The sequence below is a fragment of the Cibotium barometz genome, chromosome 16, assembly GCF_041138505.1.
Source record: "Cibotium barometz isolate CiBa-2024 chromosome 16, ASM4113850v1, whole genome shotgun sequence".
NCBI lineage: Eukaryota > Viridiplantae > Streptophyta > Polypodiopsida > Cyatheales > Cibotiaceae > Cibotium > Cibotium barometz.
This window is the reverse complement of record NC_141061.1, coordinates 3,647,733-3,667,431: the sequence shown is the minus strand read 5'-3', so window position 1 is coordinate 3,667,431 and position 19,699 is coordinate 3,647,733. Positions and strand designations below refer to the sequence as shown.

General features: G+C 43.5%; 1 protein-coding gene across 1 annotated transcript in view; it reads left to right on the top strand.

The window, feature by feature from the left end:
• Window positions 1-12,072, top strand: part of LOC147630271 (uncharacterized) — a 149,920-nt gene extending 137,848 nt beyond the window's left edge. Inside the window, exons 4-5 of the mRNA XM_086810116.1 lie at window positions 10,027-10,568; window positions 10,950-12,072. Coding sequence (XP_086666242.1) covers window positions 10,027-10,568; window positions 10,950-11,614 — 1,207 coding nt within the window. The 3' untranslated portion in view covers window positions 11,615-12,072. The remainder of the gene's footprint in view (window positions 1-10,026; window positions 10,569-10,949) is intronic.
• The last annotated feature ends 7,627 nt before the right edge of the window (window positions 12,073-19,699 follow it).

Genomic DNA, 19,699 nt, shown 5'->3' with positions numbered 1-19,699 from the left:
TGGAACTTGGAAGTTGGTGCATTTGCCTGCAGGCAAGAAGGTTTTGCCATGCAAGTGGGTTTACAGGCTCAAAGTTGCACCAGATGCAAAGCCAAGATACAAAGCCAGGTTAGTGGCTAAGGGCTTCAAGCAGGAATATGGTGTGGACTTTGATGAGATCTTCTCTCCAGTGGTCAAAATGACCACACTTAGAGCTGTGTTAGCTTTGGTTGCACATGATGATCTCGACTTGATTCAGATGGATGTGAAGACTGCTTTTCTTCACGGTGATCTCCATGAGGAGATATATATGCAGCAGCCAGAGGGTTATGCAGTGAGTGGAAAGGAGAAGCTTGTATGCAAGCTGAAAAAGAGTCTTTATGGGCTCAAACAGGCACCAAGGGAATGGTATCATAAATTTGATACATTCATGAAATCTCAGAAATTCAAGAGAAGTGACATAGATCACTGCTTGTACACCAAGAAAGCTTTGGATGGCAGTCTATTGATCCTCATCTTGTATGTTGATGATATGTTGATTGCCGGGAAATCTCGTAAAGAGATGGATGCCTTGAAGAAGAGGCTGCATGAAACCTTTGATATGAAGGATTTGGGTGATGCAAATCACATCTTGGGTATGCGGATACTTCGGGACAGAAATCAGCATGTGTTGTATTTGTCTCAGAAGGAATACATTGGCAAAGTCTTGCAGAGGTTCAATATGGACGGGGGGAAGAAGACTAGTACTCCTTTGCCTCCATATGTGAAACTCAGTGCTATGGACAGCCCACAGTCAGATAGAGACAGGGCTGATATGGCCAAGATTCCATATGCTTCAGCTTGTGGCAGTCTCATGTATGCCATGGTTGCTACTAGGCCGGACATTGCATTTGCAGTGGGAGTGGTTTCTAGATACATGGCCAACCCTGGCAAGAAGCATTGGGAAGCAGTGAAAGGTGTCATGAGATACCTGAAGGGCACACAGGATATGTGCATTTGTTTTGGCAAACAGGATGCATTAGTGCATGGCTACACGGATTCGGATTATGCCGGTCATCCAGATAACCGGACGTCTACTACCGGTTATGTGTTTACATTCACAAGAGGTGCTGTGTCATGGATATCCAGGATGCAGAAGTGCACTGCCTTATCTACTACAGAGGCCGAGTATATTGCAGCCACAGAGGCTTGCAAGGAGGCATTATGGCTATCTCGGTTAGTGGTTGATTTGGGTTATACAGGGGATATTCCATTGTTGCATTGTGACAGTCAGAGTGCCATTCAGTTGGCAAAGAACCCATTTTTTCATGCAAAGACGAAGCATGTGGATGTGAAGTATCACTTCATCAGAGAGGTGATAGAGAACAAGCAAATTCAGCTTGTTAAGATTCATACGGATGACAACCCGGCTGATCTGTTGACAAAGAGTTTGCCTCCGGAGCGGTTTGCTCATTGCAGACACTTGATGGGCATTGGATGAGGCCAGTTTCAGCCTTGATATGGCCTTGTATATTATCATGTACATGCTGATTTTTCTTTTCCTTCATTTAAGGGCACTTTGCCTTTAAGTGGGAGGTTGTTGGGGTAAAGGCATAATGCCCACCCTTATAGTGTGTACAAGCCCATAAGTTATAGTACATAGTACACTTAGTACTTTTAATGTACTAAGTGCACTATGTGTACTAGTGCAATATACATGTGTGATAGGGGAGTCACACACTCATGCCTCATGAGTTGACTTATCCCCACAACTCTCTCTCTCTCTTGTTCTTCTCTGTGTATGTCTCCCACATGACCTAACCCTAATTCTCCCACACACAGGGATCACGAGTTTATTCCGGAGAGGGTTGTTTGACAACATGGGTACAACTCTCAAGTTTTCATCATCGTTTCATCCACAAACAGATGGTCAATCGAAAGAGGCAAATTCTACAGTGTTAGATCTTCTCAAGTGTTATATGTGTCAGAGCACAAGCAACAATGGGAAAAGTATCTTCCCTTGGTGGAGTTTGCTTATAACAACACCGTCCATACCTCAACGGGCAAGGCGCCTTTTGAGATTGTGGAAGGAGGGAAGAAGGTACCACCTATTTTGCACACAAAGGATAAGATCTTTGAGGCTGATCAGTATGTGGAGAACATGGATGCAGCTTATCGGAGAGTTAAGTTGGCACTCCAGAAAACTCAGCAAAAGCAAAAGAAAGCAGCAGACCGTCACAGACGTGGATTAGAGTTTGCATTGGGTGATTGGGTTCTTTTGCGATTTGAAAAAGCTAGGCTCAAGAAAATGAAGGGTAAAGAGCGCTTATTCCCTAAGTTGAGCATGCGCTATTATGGATCTTTTCAGGTATTGGAAAAGATTGGTGAGGTGGGCTATCGCTTGAAGCTACCAAATCACTGGAGGATTCACAATGCATTTCATGTGAGTCTACTTAGACCTTTCCATGGGGATGTGCCTGAGGATGTATCAGATGAGGCTCAGCCGGAAGTTGAGCAACTTGATGAGGTTCTTATTCCAGAGCAGATACTGGCACATAAGGAAAGAAAGGTACGAGGTAAAGTTTCTTGTCGCTATCTTGTGAAGTTCAAGAACTATTCTCCGATGGATGCGAAGTGGATGGAGGAAGGTGACTTAACAGATTCACCTCAGGTTTTGCAGCTTTATCTCGATGCCTTTGAGTTGGAGCCGACTCTTGCTACGGCTCATTCAGGTTCAGCAGAGCATGAGTCTGGAGCATTGCCTGATGCTCAAGAGAAGGGTAGCACCTCCACTCCCTTGATACAGACAGGCTCAGATGACACCTAGAGGTCACTTGGTGCAGCTTTTGTCTCACCCGAAGATACTGATGGCTGACAGTACATCTGTTTATGGGACTTCTATGATATATGTGTACTAGTCACATTGGATGTTGTGGCTGTGTATGGTTCACAGTGGTATACAACTTGGACTACTACTACACCATTGGTTTGCTGTGAATGTTGCTACATATGCATGGCTTAGAGAGATTGGGACGCTGATCTTGCCATATTGTACTTTTCACTTTGGATATTTTGCTGTATCACCAGATTGCAATCGAGGACGCTTGCCATTTTTCAAGAGGGGGGTATATCATGACCCTGTGAAAGTGGAACAGCATAAGTGTGAGCATGGTGGTTGGTGAGCAAGATAAATGCCAGATAAATTTTTTTTAAGATGCATACTTGGGTGTCGTTACAAAAGTAATATGTATGAACAGTCCCAAGTGTGAAAGGAGACCAAGGTTTTTAACTTTCTAAGGTTAACAAATCTTGGGTGGCCCTTAGAAAGTTTAATAAACTTTAAAGGGTCACTAGGATATTTATGGAGAGAGGGCTACTCCACTTTTGGAGTACACGCTTCCCTCTCTCTCTCTCTCTCTCTCTCTCTCTCTCTCTCTCTCTCTTGTTTTTTGGAGGAGGAGGAGTCGATTGGCTGCGTGGAGAACAGGTGGAACTGGTCGCCTGCAGGAAACCGTACACACGTGTGCTGCAGGTACACACGTGTACGGACAGGTACAGGTGGGTACAGACAGTCCTGTCCAGCAGGTACAATTCAGTCCTGTCCAGCTGGTACAGGCGGCGCATCACAAGGGCGGCTGCAAGTGCATATGGGTATCGACAGGTTCAGTCCGGCTGCTGCAGACTGGCTGACGTAGGCGGCTGCAAGTACAGTTCTGAGGCGGCCCGCAGGTGCAGTTCTGTACGGACACGTACAGACAGGTACAGTCCAGCCCAGTCTAACAGAACAGGCGGCGCATCAGTCAGGGTGAATAGTACAGACAGGTACACACGCATGCTGCAAGTACAAATCTGTATGGACAGGTGCACACGTGTGCAGAGTTGCCGACACAGGCGGCTGCGAGTACAGACTGGTACGGTCAATCCATCCAGTGCAGAACTGTGCATAACAGTTGGTAAACTCTGAACATATCTTTCTCTCTTTCTTTCCACTAGCTTATGTCTGCTACAAAGTTGTTTCTTCTGGCCCTTTGCGAGAGGAGGGGTATGGCAGTTTGAAGGGTGGAAACAGAGGTGGACAGTGTATTTGTACTTGGGCTGAGTTTGAAGCCATGAACATGGAACAGCCAGATGCGTGCTCAAGGCTGCCCTGTTGTATTGTCTTGGTTGATTAGAGGAGACCACAGTGTGTTGCTTTTGTGGGACACAAATCTGTATGTGAATCCTCTATGCTAAGAGGTCTTGAGGGCTGCCAGATTGGACATGCAGGTTTACTTTCCTTGACTGGCTTTGTTGTACTCGGTTAAACTTTTCCTTTGAATTTGAATAAAGAAATACCGAAAGGGGCGCCAAGCTTTGGGGCCAACAAGTGTCGTTTTCCTTTTTGTTCTAGAGCATTCTAGCTCCTGTTCATTTGTTATTTGTGTGGACTACAATTGGATAGGTGACTGCTAGTCTATCGCACTTTGGTTTCTACCAGAGGCCGGTTTCAATCTAAGTCGTAGGTCCCTTTACATGATATCTATTGACTTAGATGCTAAATGAATGAATGAACTTGATGAGTTGAAAAGACTTGACTTATGACTGAGTAATGACTGATGCTTATATATGATAATGGAGTGCTGGTCGGCCAGTTATTGGACAAGGAAAATGGGCATAAATGCTTTTAAATGCTGCGTTTCATTCTTCTGCTGCCCCACCTTGCTGACCCTTTGCCTGACTACTGTCCCACCTGGCACCTGCTGCAAGAGCCTTTGCTAGCTGCCGACAGACTGTCTACAGCCAGCCGACAGGAGCTCTAGACTCCATGAAAATGATAATGATGCTGATGATGAGGATGATGATGATTATGACGTACTGCTGATGATAATGATATGCTGCTGCTGATGGTGATTCTGATGAAGATGATGCTATTGATGGTGACCTACATGCCATCCTAACTGCTAGGTTAGTCAGGGATTAAGACTATTCATGCAGATGATTAGCCACGGCACGGGCATGCACGTGACATGATTTGAGTTCCGGAGGCTAAGAAGAAGGTTTCGATGGCGAGGGAAAATCTCTGAAGGTTCTCCTCTCCTGAGAGGTAGGCGGCAGTGTCATCTGCGAACTCCCTGTCCAGAAGCACCTCCATGAGCCCGCGGCTGAGTAATCACCCTCTAAGGCACCTTGGCCTTAGCCGGCCGGCCATTGATCCCGGCCCATATATAATTCCGGATCAATCGCTGAACCTAACCTAGGCATGCCCTTAAAATGCCGAACAAGATGTGGTGTACCACATGGTGGCAAGGAGCACATGGTTGGCCACAATCACGTGGTTGGCGAGGGAGAGGTGGGCGGTGCTCTAATATAAGAGCAGCTTCCACATGGTCAGAAGAAGGGGGGCTTGCTGCCACTTGGGTTTTATGTCAATTCCAACTTGGCATCTGAGGTATCTAATCGGGGTGCCCTTGGGTATCCACTAAAATAACTTAATTGGGCACCAAACCGGGGTGGGTGAAGATCCCACCCAATAAGATGCCGAATAAAGGGTGGGGAGACTTGCAGTCTCAAGGAAATCTTGGGTGATCTTGTCTCCTTCCTGTGTCCAAAAGGACGACCGATATTCCACCCTCCTCTCCTCGATCTCACAGACCTCTGTGCGTATGGCCTTCAACTGGGACTCCACCCACGCGTTGTCTGGGGTTTGCTCCTACATATGCTGGAGGGAGGCTGGGCCCTGCGGAACAGGCTCCTCTTTATATTGGGGGCATAAATGTTTAGGAAGCATACACGGTCTTCCCCAACCCTGACTATAATCTAGTGCGCGCTCCCCTACACAATGGTGTGTGAATCTAGTAGTGATGGAAGCAATTGCTCACTGACCGAGATGCAAACACCTCCCTGGTTCCTCTCAAGCCTGAAGGCAAGGGACCAGAAAATATGACTACGTTGAGGCAAGATCTTCCCGTGTTTGTGGGTGTGCCTTGTCGAATGGTGATGTTCTTACAAGAACAAGAGATCAATTGAGCCTTCTCCACAGGCTCTCTGAAGCCCCTGAAGCAGGACCCCTCTTCAGCGATGGAAGCGGGGTCCCCCCATCCCGTGAATATTCTAAGAGATGATCCGCATAACTAGGGATGGGAGGGGTGAGACCTGCTCAAGAAACCCTCTCCACGGAGGTCTTCTTTGGGGTCGGTTTGGAAGGGGAATAATCACAATCAAACAGGGCCGGAAGTAGGCTAGACGATCCCTGATCCTGCCCTCCTTGAAGCTCCACTTTGCTTTAGCCTTGTGGTATGCCTGCTGTATGCTCCATCCGTTGTAGTAAAGGAAACGGAAGAAGGGCCTCAAAGGAACAGTGACAACCATGTGGAGGAGCACGTACATAATCATCTCCAAGCTTGGGGTGTTAGTATCTCCATCCTGATATTTGATGCAGGATCTTGCTAACTCCATGCTTGGAGGAAGGGGACCAATGAAGGGGAGAACCACGGAAGGGGGGTGGAGAATCTCAGGAGAGCAAGGAAAACTGGGGGGAGGAAGGGGAGGGGGAGGGGGCATAGGCTTAGGAAACTCGGAGGACGAGCCAAAATCTGTAGGAATCTCCTTAACAATGCAGGGGGTTGCCATGTTGTCCATCTCTTTGTCCGGAACTAAATGCTCATAACGGTTGCCAATGGGCACCATTGCCTCGAGGGGGCCACTTGTCTGGTGAGCTAGCTGGCAGCACTCTTGGGGAGGTGGGCCGTTGTGCCGCCTAGGTCGACGGACTGTGCCAACAGCTAGTGCCCTCCTCCTATTGAGCCTGGGAGGGAGGCAGAGCCATTGGGGTCGACTGGTCAGGAACCTCCACTATGGGTTTATTTCTAGGGGGGCCAACTTGTGGCATTTGAAAGCAAGAAGCTTGATGATAGCCAGGTCAGGTGGCATACTCAAGAGAAAGTGTTGTATGCGATGATATATGCATTGAAAATTTGGAGACATTATTTATATGGATCCAAATTTGTTGTCTTGACTGACCATGAGTCGATCAAGTACATTTGTGACAGACTTGAGTTGAGAGGGAGGAAGGCACGGTGGGCAAAACTTTGATATGGAGATTTAGTATAGGAAGGGTATTTTGAACCGGGTTGCAGATACTTTGAGTTAGATTGGAGAGGTGAATCTTTTGATTTTTACTGATATTAGTGTTGACTTGTATGATTCCCTAAGAGGACTATGTCAGACTGATGGACACTTTAGTCGCTATTGGCAGTAGGTTCAAGGAGGGAGCTCCACATGATTAGACTAGGACTCAGGAGTCGCACCATCTGTTAGGGTGGCTGGTAGTCAATACTTGATCCGGAACGGATTGTTCTGGGATGATAGAGTGTGTACCAAATTGTGGTGAGATTAGGAGGAAGATTCTTCACGAATGTCATGACTCTCCTACAGCAGGTCATCCGGGTGTACACTGGACTTATGATTTAGTAAAACGGATGTTTTACTGGCCTAAAATGAAGGCGGAAGTCTAGGACTATGTGGTGAAGTGTCATCAATGTCAAGTGAATAAGGACGAGCGTCCTAGAGTTGGAGGGTTGTTACATCCTCTAGAGATACCTTTTGGGAAGTGGGAAAGTATTACCATGGATTTTATTGTCGGTTTACCATGCAACAACAGAGGGCATGATGCTATCTAGGTGGTGGTCGATAGGTTGACAAAGATGGCAAGGTTTTTACCTACAAGGTCAACTCTGAGAGCAATTGATTTGGCTCAGCAGTTTGTTGAGTAGTTGTTCAGATTATATGGGTTTCCTTGTGACATAGCAAGTGGAAGGGACTCGAAGTTTTCGGGACACTTCTGGCAGCTAGTTTTCTAGAAATTGGAGACTATGCTGAGTATGAGTTCCTCTCATCATCCTCACTCCGATGGCCAGACAAAGAGGGTGAATCAGGTTCTAGAGGATATGCTTCGTGCATACGTTTCCAAGCGACCCCATCTGAATCTCTGATTGGGATCGATACATCCCAATGGTCGAGTTTGCCTACAATAGTGCTAAGCTTTCGGCTACTGGTTACTGTCCGTTTATGCTGATGTATGGTTACCAACCTAGATCTCCAGTAATTGTATTAGGACTCAAGGGTGTAAAGATTGATGTGGCTAGATATTCCTTACTAGACATGCAAGAGATGCTAGTTAGTGTACAGGAATATATCCAGAGTGCTCAGGATAGAGCATGGTTTTATGTTGATAGGAAGCATTCGCCGAGGGAGTTTTCCGAGGGAACGCTTGTTTATCTACGGATACTCGAGTTTTGAGACACATTATAGACAGGGAAGGTTGGGAAGTTGTCCCTTAGGTAGTGTGGACCTTGTAGGATCCGGAAAAGGATTGGTGAGGTGGCTTATTAATTAGAATTGCCTCCTCATGTAAAAGTTCATCTAGTGAGTAGACTCAAGAAGAAACTGGCAGCTGTGGATAACATAGTTACACCTCAGGAGTTGGTAGAGGTCGAGGGCTTGTCCTTTGTTCCACATGAACCGGAGCTTATATTGGATTTCAGGGAGAGAAAGCTTAGGAATAAGTTGACCCCCGAGTATAAGATCAAGTGGAACGACAGAGCGGTGGAGGACTCCACTTGGAAGATAGTTGCTAGTTTAGAGCAGATTCCTTGATTTTGTTTCCTAGAGAGGAAAGGTCTTAGGAGGGGCAGTATGTTATGTACCTAACACTAATCCTTAGGATGAGGGCCTAATCTGGTCAGGGTTGGGGAGCCTTGAGATTAGGGGAAGGCCATGTGCAAGTTACGTCTAGGATCCTGGATGCACAGCAAAGTTTTGTGGAGGATTTTGTACCTTTTCACTCAGGAACAGCTCAGTGCTCACTCCAACACTTGGTGCATGGTCGCCTAGGCAATGGAAGCACATCCCACGTGGTCCCTCATGGAGGACATCACATGCTTGGCACTCCCATCTTTTTTTCCCCAACAAAGAGATTCTACTAGCAGACAAAAAATATACATCCACATACCAACCCTCTATAGAGGAGAGAAAATGAATGAAAGGTGGGAGATGCTCCCCACATGGCTGGCTGTTCTCGCAAGGAGACATCATCAGAGATGGACGGGGGAGGAGTCACGTGAAATACTGTATAGTGTCTCCATCACTAGCTGTCCAACAATAGGTTGAGGCTAAAGAAAGCACTCCAAAACCTACGCCCGCCAAGACTTCTGCACACATCCACTCAAATCTCTATAAAAAAGCAAGTAGAAGAAAGAGCTTGGTTCCAATGAGGAAAAAGTGAGATGAGGTGAAGAAGCACCATTTAAAAGCCCATCTTTTTTTTTAGCTTGCTTTTCTTCCCACAAACAGAGGTAGAAATTTGCATTTGTTAGCTAAGCTGCTGAGCCTGGTCAGTGTAAAGCCCCCATAGAAACACCTATGAACTGCCATGTCTATGGCAGGAGTCCAATCCAGGGAGAAACCAACAGCCAACTCTATGACCGAGTGCATAACAATAACCCATAAGTCACTTATATAGTGACTACTTCCACTATAAATAACAGTCCAGCTGTAAATAGCCAGTAACAATGGATTATCACTAATAATGAACCCTGCTTGTCATGCATTGCCATTACAATTTCATGCGGCCATGTGAAGCACATTTGTGGTCTCATAGACCCTACCCCATCATGTCGGGCACCTCTCCGTAATGACGACTGGACAGTCTCTGTAAATGGTGTATTTGCCTGCCTTGCATGCTTCCATGATCTCATCCTGCCTCGTTATGTGGGGCGCCTCTCTGTAATGATGACCTTACCATCTTGGTAAACAGCTGTTCTCCACTAGGTGATCTCTGGCTGCATAAAGCGTGGTAAGGCCTGTCAGCTGGGTGCACAGAATGGGACGTCAGCTACAGGGGTTATCAGTTTTATCTGATGTTTTCACTTATTACTAAAGGAAGGATCTTTTTTGATTTGGAAGAAAAAAATTTACCAGTACTGCAATCTAATAATGTTGCAAGGCTTTTCACTAGGTCCACTACATGGGAGTTCCAACTCTTTTGAAACTGATTGAGCACGTTATGTTTGGCTGTTGTTACTGTTGCAGGGAGCATGTTGGGAAGGGTGTTGAAGTCTGGGATTTCTGTGAAAGGGGATCAGTATGTACTGCACTTTCTTTCTTGAGTAGCCGGTGGGCCTCAGGGCTAGCAGGCCATGCAAGGAAGAATCTACGCTGCTGTGAGGCTACTGAGGCCAAGCAAAAACTTGATGGCGTCGAAGAAAGGGCAGACCTTGTCTTTCTGGCTCTTCGTGCTGCAGTGAACTGTTCGGACTTGAGGCGGCGGACTCCTTTGCATGTTGCAGCCAATGAGGGTGACACAGAGATAGTTGAGGGCTTGCTCTCCATGGGCGCCTCGTCGGGATTGAGAGACTCAGCAGGAGCCACAGCATTGTTCAATGCCGCATGGTATGGTCATGCTGACATTTGTCAGTTGCTTTTGACGAGTGGAGCTGATGTGCTGAGTAGGAACAGATCAGGTGAAAATCCTCTGTATATTGCCGCTTTGAGAGGCCACACATCAGTGGTAAAAGTCTTGCTGTTCCATTGTAAGGTGAACAACATCAGCTGGCAAAGTGCAGAAGTATATGGTAATATTGTCTTCACCATTTTTCTTTGGTTTGCCTTTGTAAAAGGCATGTCTAAGTGGATAGTGCTTTTTGGCTTAGGGCCTGCTTCAAGAAAGTAGCTAAAAATAAGAAAATCATATCTACTAGCTCTCCCTCTCTCTATAAATATATGTGTGTGTGTGTGTTGGGGGGGGGGGGGGGGGGGGGGGGGGGGGGGGGCGTCAACAAAGGTTGTAAGGCTGTCGAAGAATTCTTTTCTTGTTGTCGAATACTTAGTCTACTAGTGTAGCTGCTCTTCAAGTACTGTTGGATCTACAATTATAGCTTCTAAGCCGGTAGTAGCTTGTTGATGGTATTATTTGAATAGAAGGTTTTATTGATCTAGTCTTGTGTGGGTTGAAGGCGATGGTTGGACCCCCCTCATGGCGGCAGCTGTTGCAGATCGCCAGGATGTGGCAAAGGTTCTTCTGGAAGCGGCTGGCATGTGTGTGTCCTTAGACTGCACAAATGAAAAATGCTGGGTTTGTAAGAAGGGTAACACGGGACAAGAAAGAGAAACACCTAAGCATAAGTATACACAAGGAAAAGATTTACACCTTGACAAAATGTCAGTAACAAAGGCATCTGCTCAAATTCTAGATGCTCAGAACCGATATGGGCAAACGGCTCTGCATATCGCTGCCAGGAGGGCATCTGTGTGGTTCGTTTCCAACCTCTTGCATGCAGGCGCTTCTATAAACATTCGAGATGAATATAGGAAAAGGCCAGTTGATATAGCCCAAAATCAGAAACACACCTTAGTTACAAATATATTTAGGCAATGGGAGCTACAGCTTAGCAAGAGGACACAGCTAGATAATGGTTCGGGCAATCTAGCTGCATGTGAGCAATTATCTTGTGACGACGTCTCAACCTCTTTTTCTCACACAGACAGTGCACTTGCTTCAAACAAAGGTCCAAGCAAGGGTGGATTGAGAAGCGGAGCCTTGAAACGGGTGTGGAGGGCCAAGGGAAAGGATGGTCCTCAAGAGAAAGTTCAACTTGGTACCAGCACAATCATTGATTAACAGCAGTTACAGATGTAAATAACGTTTGGTCAAGTTTGGTGGTGATTCTTTTCCCATCAGACGGGGATTGCAGCAGAGGATGTACCATTAGGCAATTGGGATGGGGATTTTTCACCAACAGAGGCACAGAAAGTGCCAGTATGTGGCCTATGCAAAGGAAAGAAACTTTTCACCTACTGAAGGGCAATATTAGCTGCCAGAGGTCAAGGAGTCTCTTTCATGAAATGCTGGAAAGGATGATACTGATCATGATACTTGGCTGCATTATTCATGTTGTATTGTCGGTTGTCGTTAACCGATGATCGTTGCGCACACATGTATTATATGGAAAAATAGGCAAACCCTAAGGGCTTCTCTGTCTTCTAATTGTGTTTCATTATGTTTGATAGTCAAGCCCATGACACCATGCTCTTCAGAACTCAGTTTCCAAAATCCATGCAAGTAATCTCATTGGTGCACCCCAAGGCTTACATCTACGTTGGAGTTTAGTCGTTAGTTCTCATGGAGCTTTCGTTTTTTGCCTTTTCCCTCTACACAACTCGGGGCTTGTAGCCAAAGAGCTGACAATGTGGCTTGCAACAACACAATCCTGTGTTCCCCCAAACACGCGATGTAATGGTTTTGGTTCAAGGTAAGCATGCTTTGAATGTGGTATTGTGAAAGTACTATGAAGTACTTGTATGAAACTTCACGAGAGTAAAATGTTCTACCTGGGGATTCTTGGTCATGTATGGCTATACAACAACACTATAGCCCATTTGATTTTTGTTAAAGTTACTGGGCAGAGCTCTATTATATGAGCCTGGTTAAATCGTCTTTATTTACATGCACGTGGATCCCCTTTGGCTCACCTAAGATCATCTGCCTCACTGTGAAATACATAAGCATCAAGCAACTAGTCCTTGACAACTTGTACTTGGAACCAAAGTAGTCTTTTCTACGTTAAACTTTGTTTTGCAGACAAACTCTTTGAAGAGTAACATTCATCAAATGAACAAGCTCTTGAACATTGTGTGGTTAGTTGTCATATAATAAAGAAAGTGTTTAGGAGGTAGTGACTTACATCTTCATTGTGGCACATAACCTACCCGTGCATCCTGGCTTTTACCAACATCATATCCATAATTGATGGGTCAATCCTCAACTTTCAAGTGGAGCATCTCTTATCATCGGGGTGACATAAGCTTTGCAAATTGCAGTATTTGCACAATGCATCAAAACAAGTGGTGCAATTTTAGTGTAACCTCCCATTGCATCTCACAACACTTCTTGCTCTTTGAAGCGCCAAGAGGTATTCCTAGCTCAACATATTGCCCATGCATGCCATCCTCTAGTCACTCTTTTGGCAGCTATATCAACATGGCCCTCTACCATTGTTTCCTAGCTTCTAGTCCCACCATTCATAAGGACAGGGATCCATTAGACACCCATATATTGGCCAGATTGTTTGTATTAAGTGTTGCAGTCAAACATCAATCATGGACATGCGGCTCAAGGACAGGTAGCCTTCTAGAGGAATGACTCCCCCAAGTATTGTATCTTCACAGAGCGAGGGCCATCATTGAGAAGGCCAAGGTGCGAATACGATGTGTTTACTACTGGTTGTAGATGTCCACAAAGCCTTTGATATGGTCCCTCATGCTCGAAACTTTAAAACTCAAATTGCATAATAATGGAGATATAGAAGAATATTGTATTATTGAAGTGATAGAGAAGAATATTGTATTATTGAAGTGATACGATAGATGGCAGAGCCCCACACCCATGTGCTTTTGTGAAGGAAGCTTTGATACAATCGAATAGACTCTTTAGATGCCTTCAACAATAAGATTTCCCATCAAAGTGTGCACTATATGTGTTAATCACATGGGAAGTCAAAGCACCAACCATCACATCTTTGCAGAGATCACTACCATGCTTGAGCTTTCTCTTTTTGTGATATTGTTTGGCCTGTACATTGATGAGGTATTTGACTTTACTAACAAGTTGGGTGGTATGGTCTCTCCACTAGCAAACATACTAATCCCCATAGTGCTTGTCTGAGACTTAGCAAAGGGGTTATATTGACATTTGGGGGAAATTGCAAACCTTTTTTAAGACTCTCCACTAAATTGCAAGTCTCTCCACTAGCAAACATACTAATCCCCATAGTGCTTGTCTGACACTCAACAAAGGGGTTATATTGACATTTGGGATATGCCACTCTAGCTCTCCTTGAGAGACCGTGCTTCTTAGGCACATCTCTGCACATATTTAGAAACCCGATACTTGAGGATGTCTATTAATACATTGGTGGATCGTGCTGTGATCATGGGGTTCCCTTTTTGCAAGAAGCAGGATCGAGGCACATTGAGAGACTATAGGTGATTATGTTCTCATACATGATTCAAAGTTATACCTGGTAAACATTTAATTAGGGAATGTCCTTGAAAGAAAATATACCTTATGATCAACCAATCAAGAGAACGTTTTGATAATAGATAAAATTACAGAATGAACCACAAATAATAACAAGAGCACAACTATCTCATTCATTATTTTTCCTCCCAACAATTTACTTCATTAAAATCCATGGTCATACATTACAAATCAGAGGTTGAATTTGTAATTGAACCAATAAAATCCATGGTTATACATTACAAATAAGAGATTGAATGATCTTGGCTTTGAGAAACAAACCTTGGCTTGAATTCCTTCATTTCTTCATGCAAATGATATTGGATTTGAGTGGTATTCATGGATTTTAGGCTCTTGGAAGGGGGAATCACTCAATGGAATGCTCAATGGAATGTCTTGAATTCATATGGCTCTCATGTTTAGGAATGTTAAAAGTAGTGCTTTGGGTAATTGGTAACCACCTTTTTATGTGAAGGGGTGTCACACGACATCTAGTGTCTCATGCTAGTGTCACCACATTAAAATTTAGACCTAGGGGAATTAATTAATGAACCTTGTGTCGTTGGTCTAGAACAATCATCCATCCAAGTGTGAAAAAGTGTTTTAGGATTGAGAATATAACTTTTCTCTTTGAATGGGCTCAAAACAATGTCGACAACTTTCACGATGTTAAAAATGACAAAATTGTAGAAAACATCAAAAACATCGAATCTTTGAAGAATGATTGGAAATGGATTGGGATGAATGAAAGAACCATTAGGATGATGTTTTGAAGAGAATTTAACGAAGAATAATTTATATAAGAGTTATTTAAAATGATTAAGATTAATTAAGAGAAAAGTTTAGAAAAAATAGAGATAATGATGGATGTTGACGGGGGTATTTAAAATATGTTGAATGGAAGGGGAAAAATTAGGGAAAATAGAGATAGTGATGGATGGTGACAAGCATTCAAAAGATACTGAATGGAAGGGATTTGGAGATATTTAGGATAATATTTAGATTAAAAAGAAATAAAATTTAAATGAAAAAGTTTATTTAAATATTGGTTATTTAAGGTATCAACATTATCCCCACACTTGGATGTGAAGCATCTTTGCGAACAACTTTATGATGACTATCCTATTATCCCCATATCATGTACTAGGCATCTCGTTTGTGGAATATGGTAGGCCTAAAGGGGATAAAAAGGAATTATGCATTGAAAGGGTAAACATCTCAACATGTGCACTAAAAGGGTAAACATCTCAACATATGACTTGTAATTGAAGGAGAGTGGCACCGTCACTCCAACTATGCCACATACCAACACATTTTCAATTTATGTGAATTAAAGTAGGTAATGGAAGGAGGATGGCACCATCACTTCAACTATGCCGCCATATACCAACACATTTCCAATTTATGTGAATTTGGCATTGAGGTTGAATGAGTTTTTGGGAGGATTGGTGGCTTCTTTGTTGAAAAGGATGTAAATCCTTCATCGATTTAAAACAGATATTGTATTGATTCAAAACATCGAGGATATAAATCCTTCATTGATTCAAAACAATATGGTAATATGTATGGAATGTTTGTAGAAATCTTGGATTGAAGGATTGTTAGGAATTTGAGAAGAAATGTCCTTTTGTTTCTTGATTGGGATTGAAAAGATCATCAAATTGGTATGTTCTTAAATCTTTGGGATGTGGAATTTACACTTTTGTGTTTATGCTTCGAAAAGCCTTTAGATACTTTTTAAGAACAAAGCCATTATGAGACAATGTTAAAACCCTAATCGTTTTACATGTCTTTACTAAGCAACAATCGAGAGGGAAACGTAAAGAATGTTTTTAAGGCCATGAACCTTTTTTTCATGAAGAATCAATCTTCTGTCTCACAATTCTAATACAAAAGAATTACTATAGGCGGCAGCAAAACAAAAGAATTACAATTCTAATACAAAAGAATTACTATAGACAGCAAAATAGATATAGCCAATGGACAGCTTGAATAAGACACCTTCAATTGTTGATAAGATTGTACATTCCTTTTTCTTGTTTTATTCTTTCATGATTTGTTGTCAGCCTTTCACCTCATACCTGTGTGCGTGCGTGCACACACGTGCATGAAAGCCACCATTGAATAGTATCACTAATGTAATAAATAGCCAGCTGCAAAAACTCATAACTTGACCCAAGAGAAGGATTGTGTTAACAAAGTGACAAATATAATGTATTTATAGATAAGTTTGAAGTAAAAATTGTGAGCTAAAAAATATTTCTTCTAGAAAAGGGTGCTATTTATTACCTACCACCGTCTAACTAATCAAAAAACACTCCGACAGAGCTTTAATTGAAGCTATCAGAAGGATGAATTAAACCAACCCTCCCCTCACAGGAGAAGAGGGTATCAACAGTCATGCAGACATGAATCATCCAAGAGAAGTCAAAAGGCAGCTAAGGCAAAGTGACCTGTCGGCAAATCGGGGTCACCGGTGGCTGCCCGCCAGGATTCTGGAGAGGCTTACGCATATCGGCAAACCAGGCTAGTTCACAACAGCATGACCCCGAAGTACCAGAGTCTTCGAAATCATAACCCCAAATCATCAAGGGATCGAAGCCAGCCTCAGCACCCCCTAGGTATCTGCAAAGAACGAAAAGGATCAGAACGAATCATCTTATCCGTCAGCAACAACAGATGAAAGGGTACTGGTGATTCAAGAGGAAACTCCAGGGGTCCCTTAAGGGAGCTTAACAAAGGATCGGAACCCATCGGTCATAAAGGACGAGGAATCCACAAGACTTCCAGGGGTATTCCCCCTCCCGCCTCCAGGAGAGCCCACCATCAAGATAGAAGCAGCTCAGGTCGACCAGGAGACGCCTTCCTCCCTCAGGTTGGAGAAGTGATGGCCGAGTCAGAGACGAAGGACCAATCAACAAGATGAAGAGCCCTTTCGAGCCTCAACCTGCGGCCAGTGTGAGAGAAGGAGCCGGCGGCGAGGCCAAGAAGGAAGGGAGGATCAACAGTTCGAGCAGGCGGACGAAACCATCAGCCAAGGCCTAAGGTCGATCAAGGAAGTGGCTCGTCATGCAGACCAATCCTCTTCGCCCCTCCCACGCGGCGCACACGCCACCACGTGCTTGGTGTGCGCCAAGTGGTCGTTCCTTCATCGGATACCTGATTTTGTAAAATTTCCCTTTTCGCAGCATGCACGGCCATGTGCGGTGTCCACGCGGCACGTCCTTGTAATTTCGCCCCTCTCCTTCATAATTCAACAGCCTGATTTTTGAAAAAAAAAACACTTTAGTGAAATTTTATGACTTTGGGAATATGGATGTCAAGGTCACCCAACGTCACATTTATTAAATAATTTAAGTTACCAACTACTTGATAATGGAAACATTATTGGGTGTGAGAATGAGTGGAGTGTTACATTTAGATACCTTATGTATGGATGATAACTTTTTATTATTATCTTTCATTGTGTTTGTTGCTATTTTTCACTAGAGTTCATGTTTCTTCTCGATTTTGAAAGCAAAGGTTATACATTACAAAACGCACTGTCCCAAAAGCATGGTATCAAAGGAATGATGCTTATTTTATGAGTATTGGACTTATAAATAGACCTTTAGATGCAAATTTATATGTCTTTTGTGAGTAGGGAAAGCATATGGGTATTGTTCTCTATGTAGATAATGACCTCATCTTGATGGGGAATCATTAAAAAAAGTTGAGATGATAGATATAAGGCTCACATATTATTGTTTGGGGATTGAGGTTTGGAAAAAGCCAAATGATATTTTTCATCTCTCCAACAGAAATATGTAGGTGAGATACTCAAGCCATTCGACATGACCCATCAACGTGATCGAATGCAAGGCATTTGGTAACCCAATGGAGATTAATCTGAAGTTGTCTGCCATTGAACACGCTTTAGACCCTTGTGAAATGAGACTTTATATAAGAAATTAGTTGGTAGTCTTATCTTCTTGTGTAGTACTAGACAAGACATCAATTTTGCTATTAATGTTTTGAGCACGTTCTCCAACAAGCCCTAAGAGAATCATTGGAAAGAAGGTATACAAAGCTACTATTGGGATATATCCAAGGTACTCAACAGTATTGCATCACGTATGTTGCAAGAAAGAACTCAGTGGATTTTTTGACTCGGCGTGGGAAAGTGATTTGGACACTAGTAGGCACTCAATATCATGGTATTGTTTTTCTATTGGTTCACGATGCATTTCTTGGATACATTCCACTATTGCATTCTCATAGTGAGTATAAGTTACATGCTTTCCATCATATATGAGGCATTTTGGCTAAGGAGGATTCTACAGGATATTGTAGCGGTGACCAGAGTTGCATGGCTGCCATTACTTGGAATCATGTGTTTTATGCTCACACACCACTGTGTTTCATGCTTACATGACACATTTCTCAGAATCTTGTGTTTCATGCTCACAAAACACATTGAGATTAATTATCACTTTGTCTATGAGCTTATTATGTTCAGGGAGGTGAAGATTACTAGCTGACGACAAAGAATTGTGCAAAGAGGCTCTTAGCAAGGACCAAATGGAGTGACATCTTCATAGACTCAACATTGAATCACAAAGGTAGTTCACCTTCCAATAGAAATTAAGTGGGAGTGTTCGATATCAATGCTTCACCCTCATATTATATATTACCCATGCACCAACTAGCTCATGTTTGTAAGGGCCCCATTATGAGGAGTAGCCATTGTTAAAGAACAGAAGCACCACGAGTGCCCGCGGGTATCCTCATATTCACACGAGAAGATGGCCTAGGATGCCAAATGGTTTAGTGGAGAATTGGATTAGATTTGGCACACTGCCAAATAGGCTACATGCTACATTGGACCATTATCTCATAACAGTCCATATATGGAGAAGGTAGACTTTGCTCTTATAGACATTGTGGGGCTTGAAAGGGGCCTAAGATGAGCCTAGACGATCGTGGGAGGTGGGATCGAGTCTACACCGCGAGACAATGGCATCGAGTATGATCGTGGAACCTACACTACATCATGGTTGCCTTGCATATACATGCTTTTATAGATGCACGGCTAGCCCTTTATTTACACAATTCATCAATCATCAATGTGAGTTACTCCCAAGCTTCTACTAGTATGACCATGGAACTTACGAAACTACATCATGGTTTCCCTGCATATACATGCCTTTATAGATTACACAACTAGCCCTTTCTTTACACAATTCATCAATCATCACTGCTTGTTGTGAGTTTACTCCCAAGCTTCTACTAGTATACAACCTCTATCTTAGTAGCTCTAGATCAACCATCAAAGCTCCCAAGCTTCTACTTGTATACAACCATTATCTTAACAGCACTATGTATGATCGTGGAACCTAAACAACTACATCATGGTTGCGCTGCATATACATCTTTATAGATGCACGATGAGCCCTTTATTTACAGAGTTCATTAATCATCACTGTGAGTTTACTCCCAAGCTTGGAACCTGCGCAACTACATCATGGTTGCCCTACATATACATGCCTTTATAGATACATGACTAGCCCTTTCTTTACACAGTTCATCAATCATCATTGCTTGTGAGTTTACTCCCAAGCTTCTACTAGTATACAACCTCTATCTTAGCAGCTCCAGATCAACCATCAAAGCTCCCAAGCTTCTACTAGTATACAACCTCTATCTTAG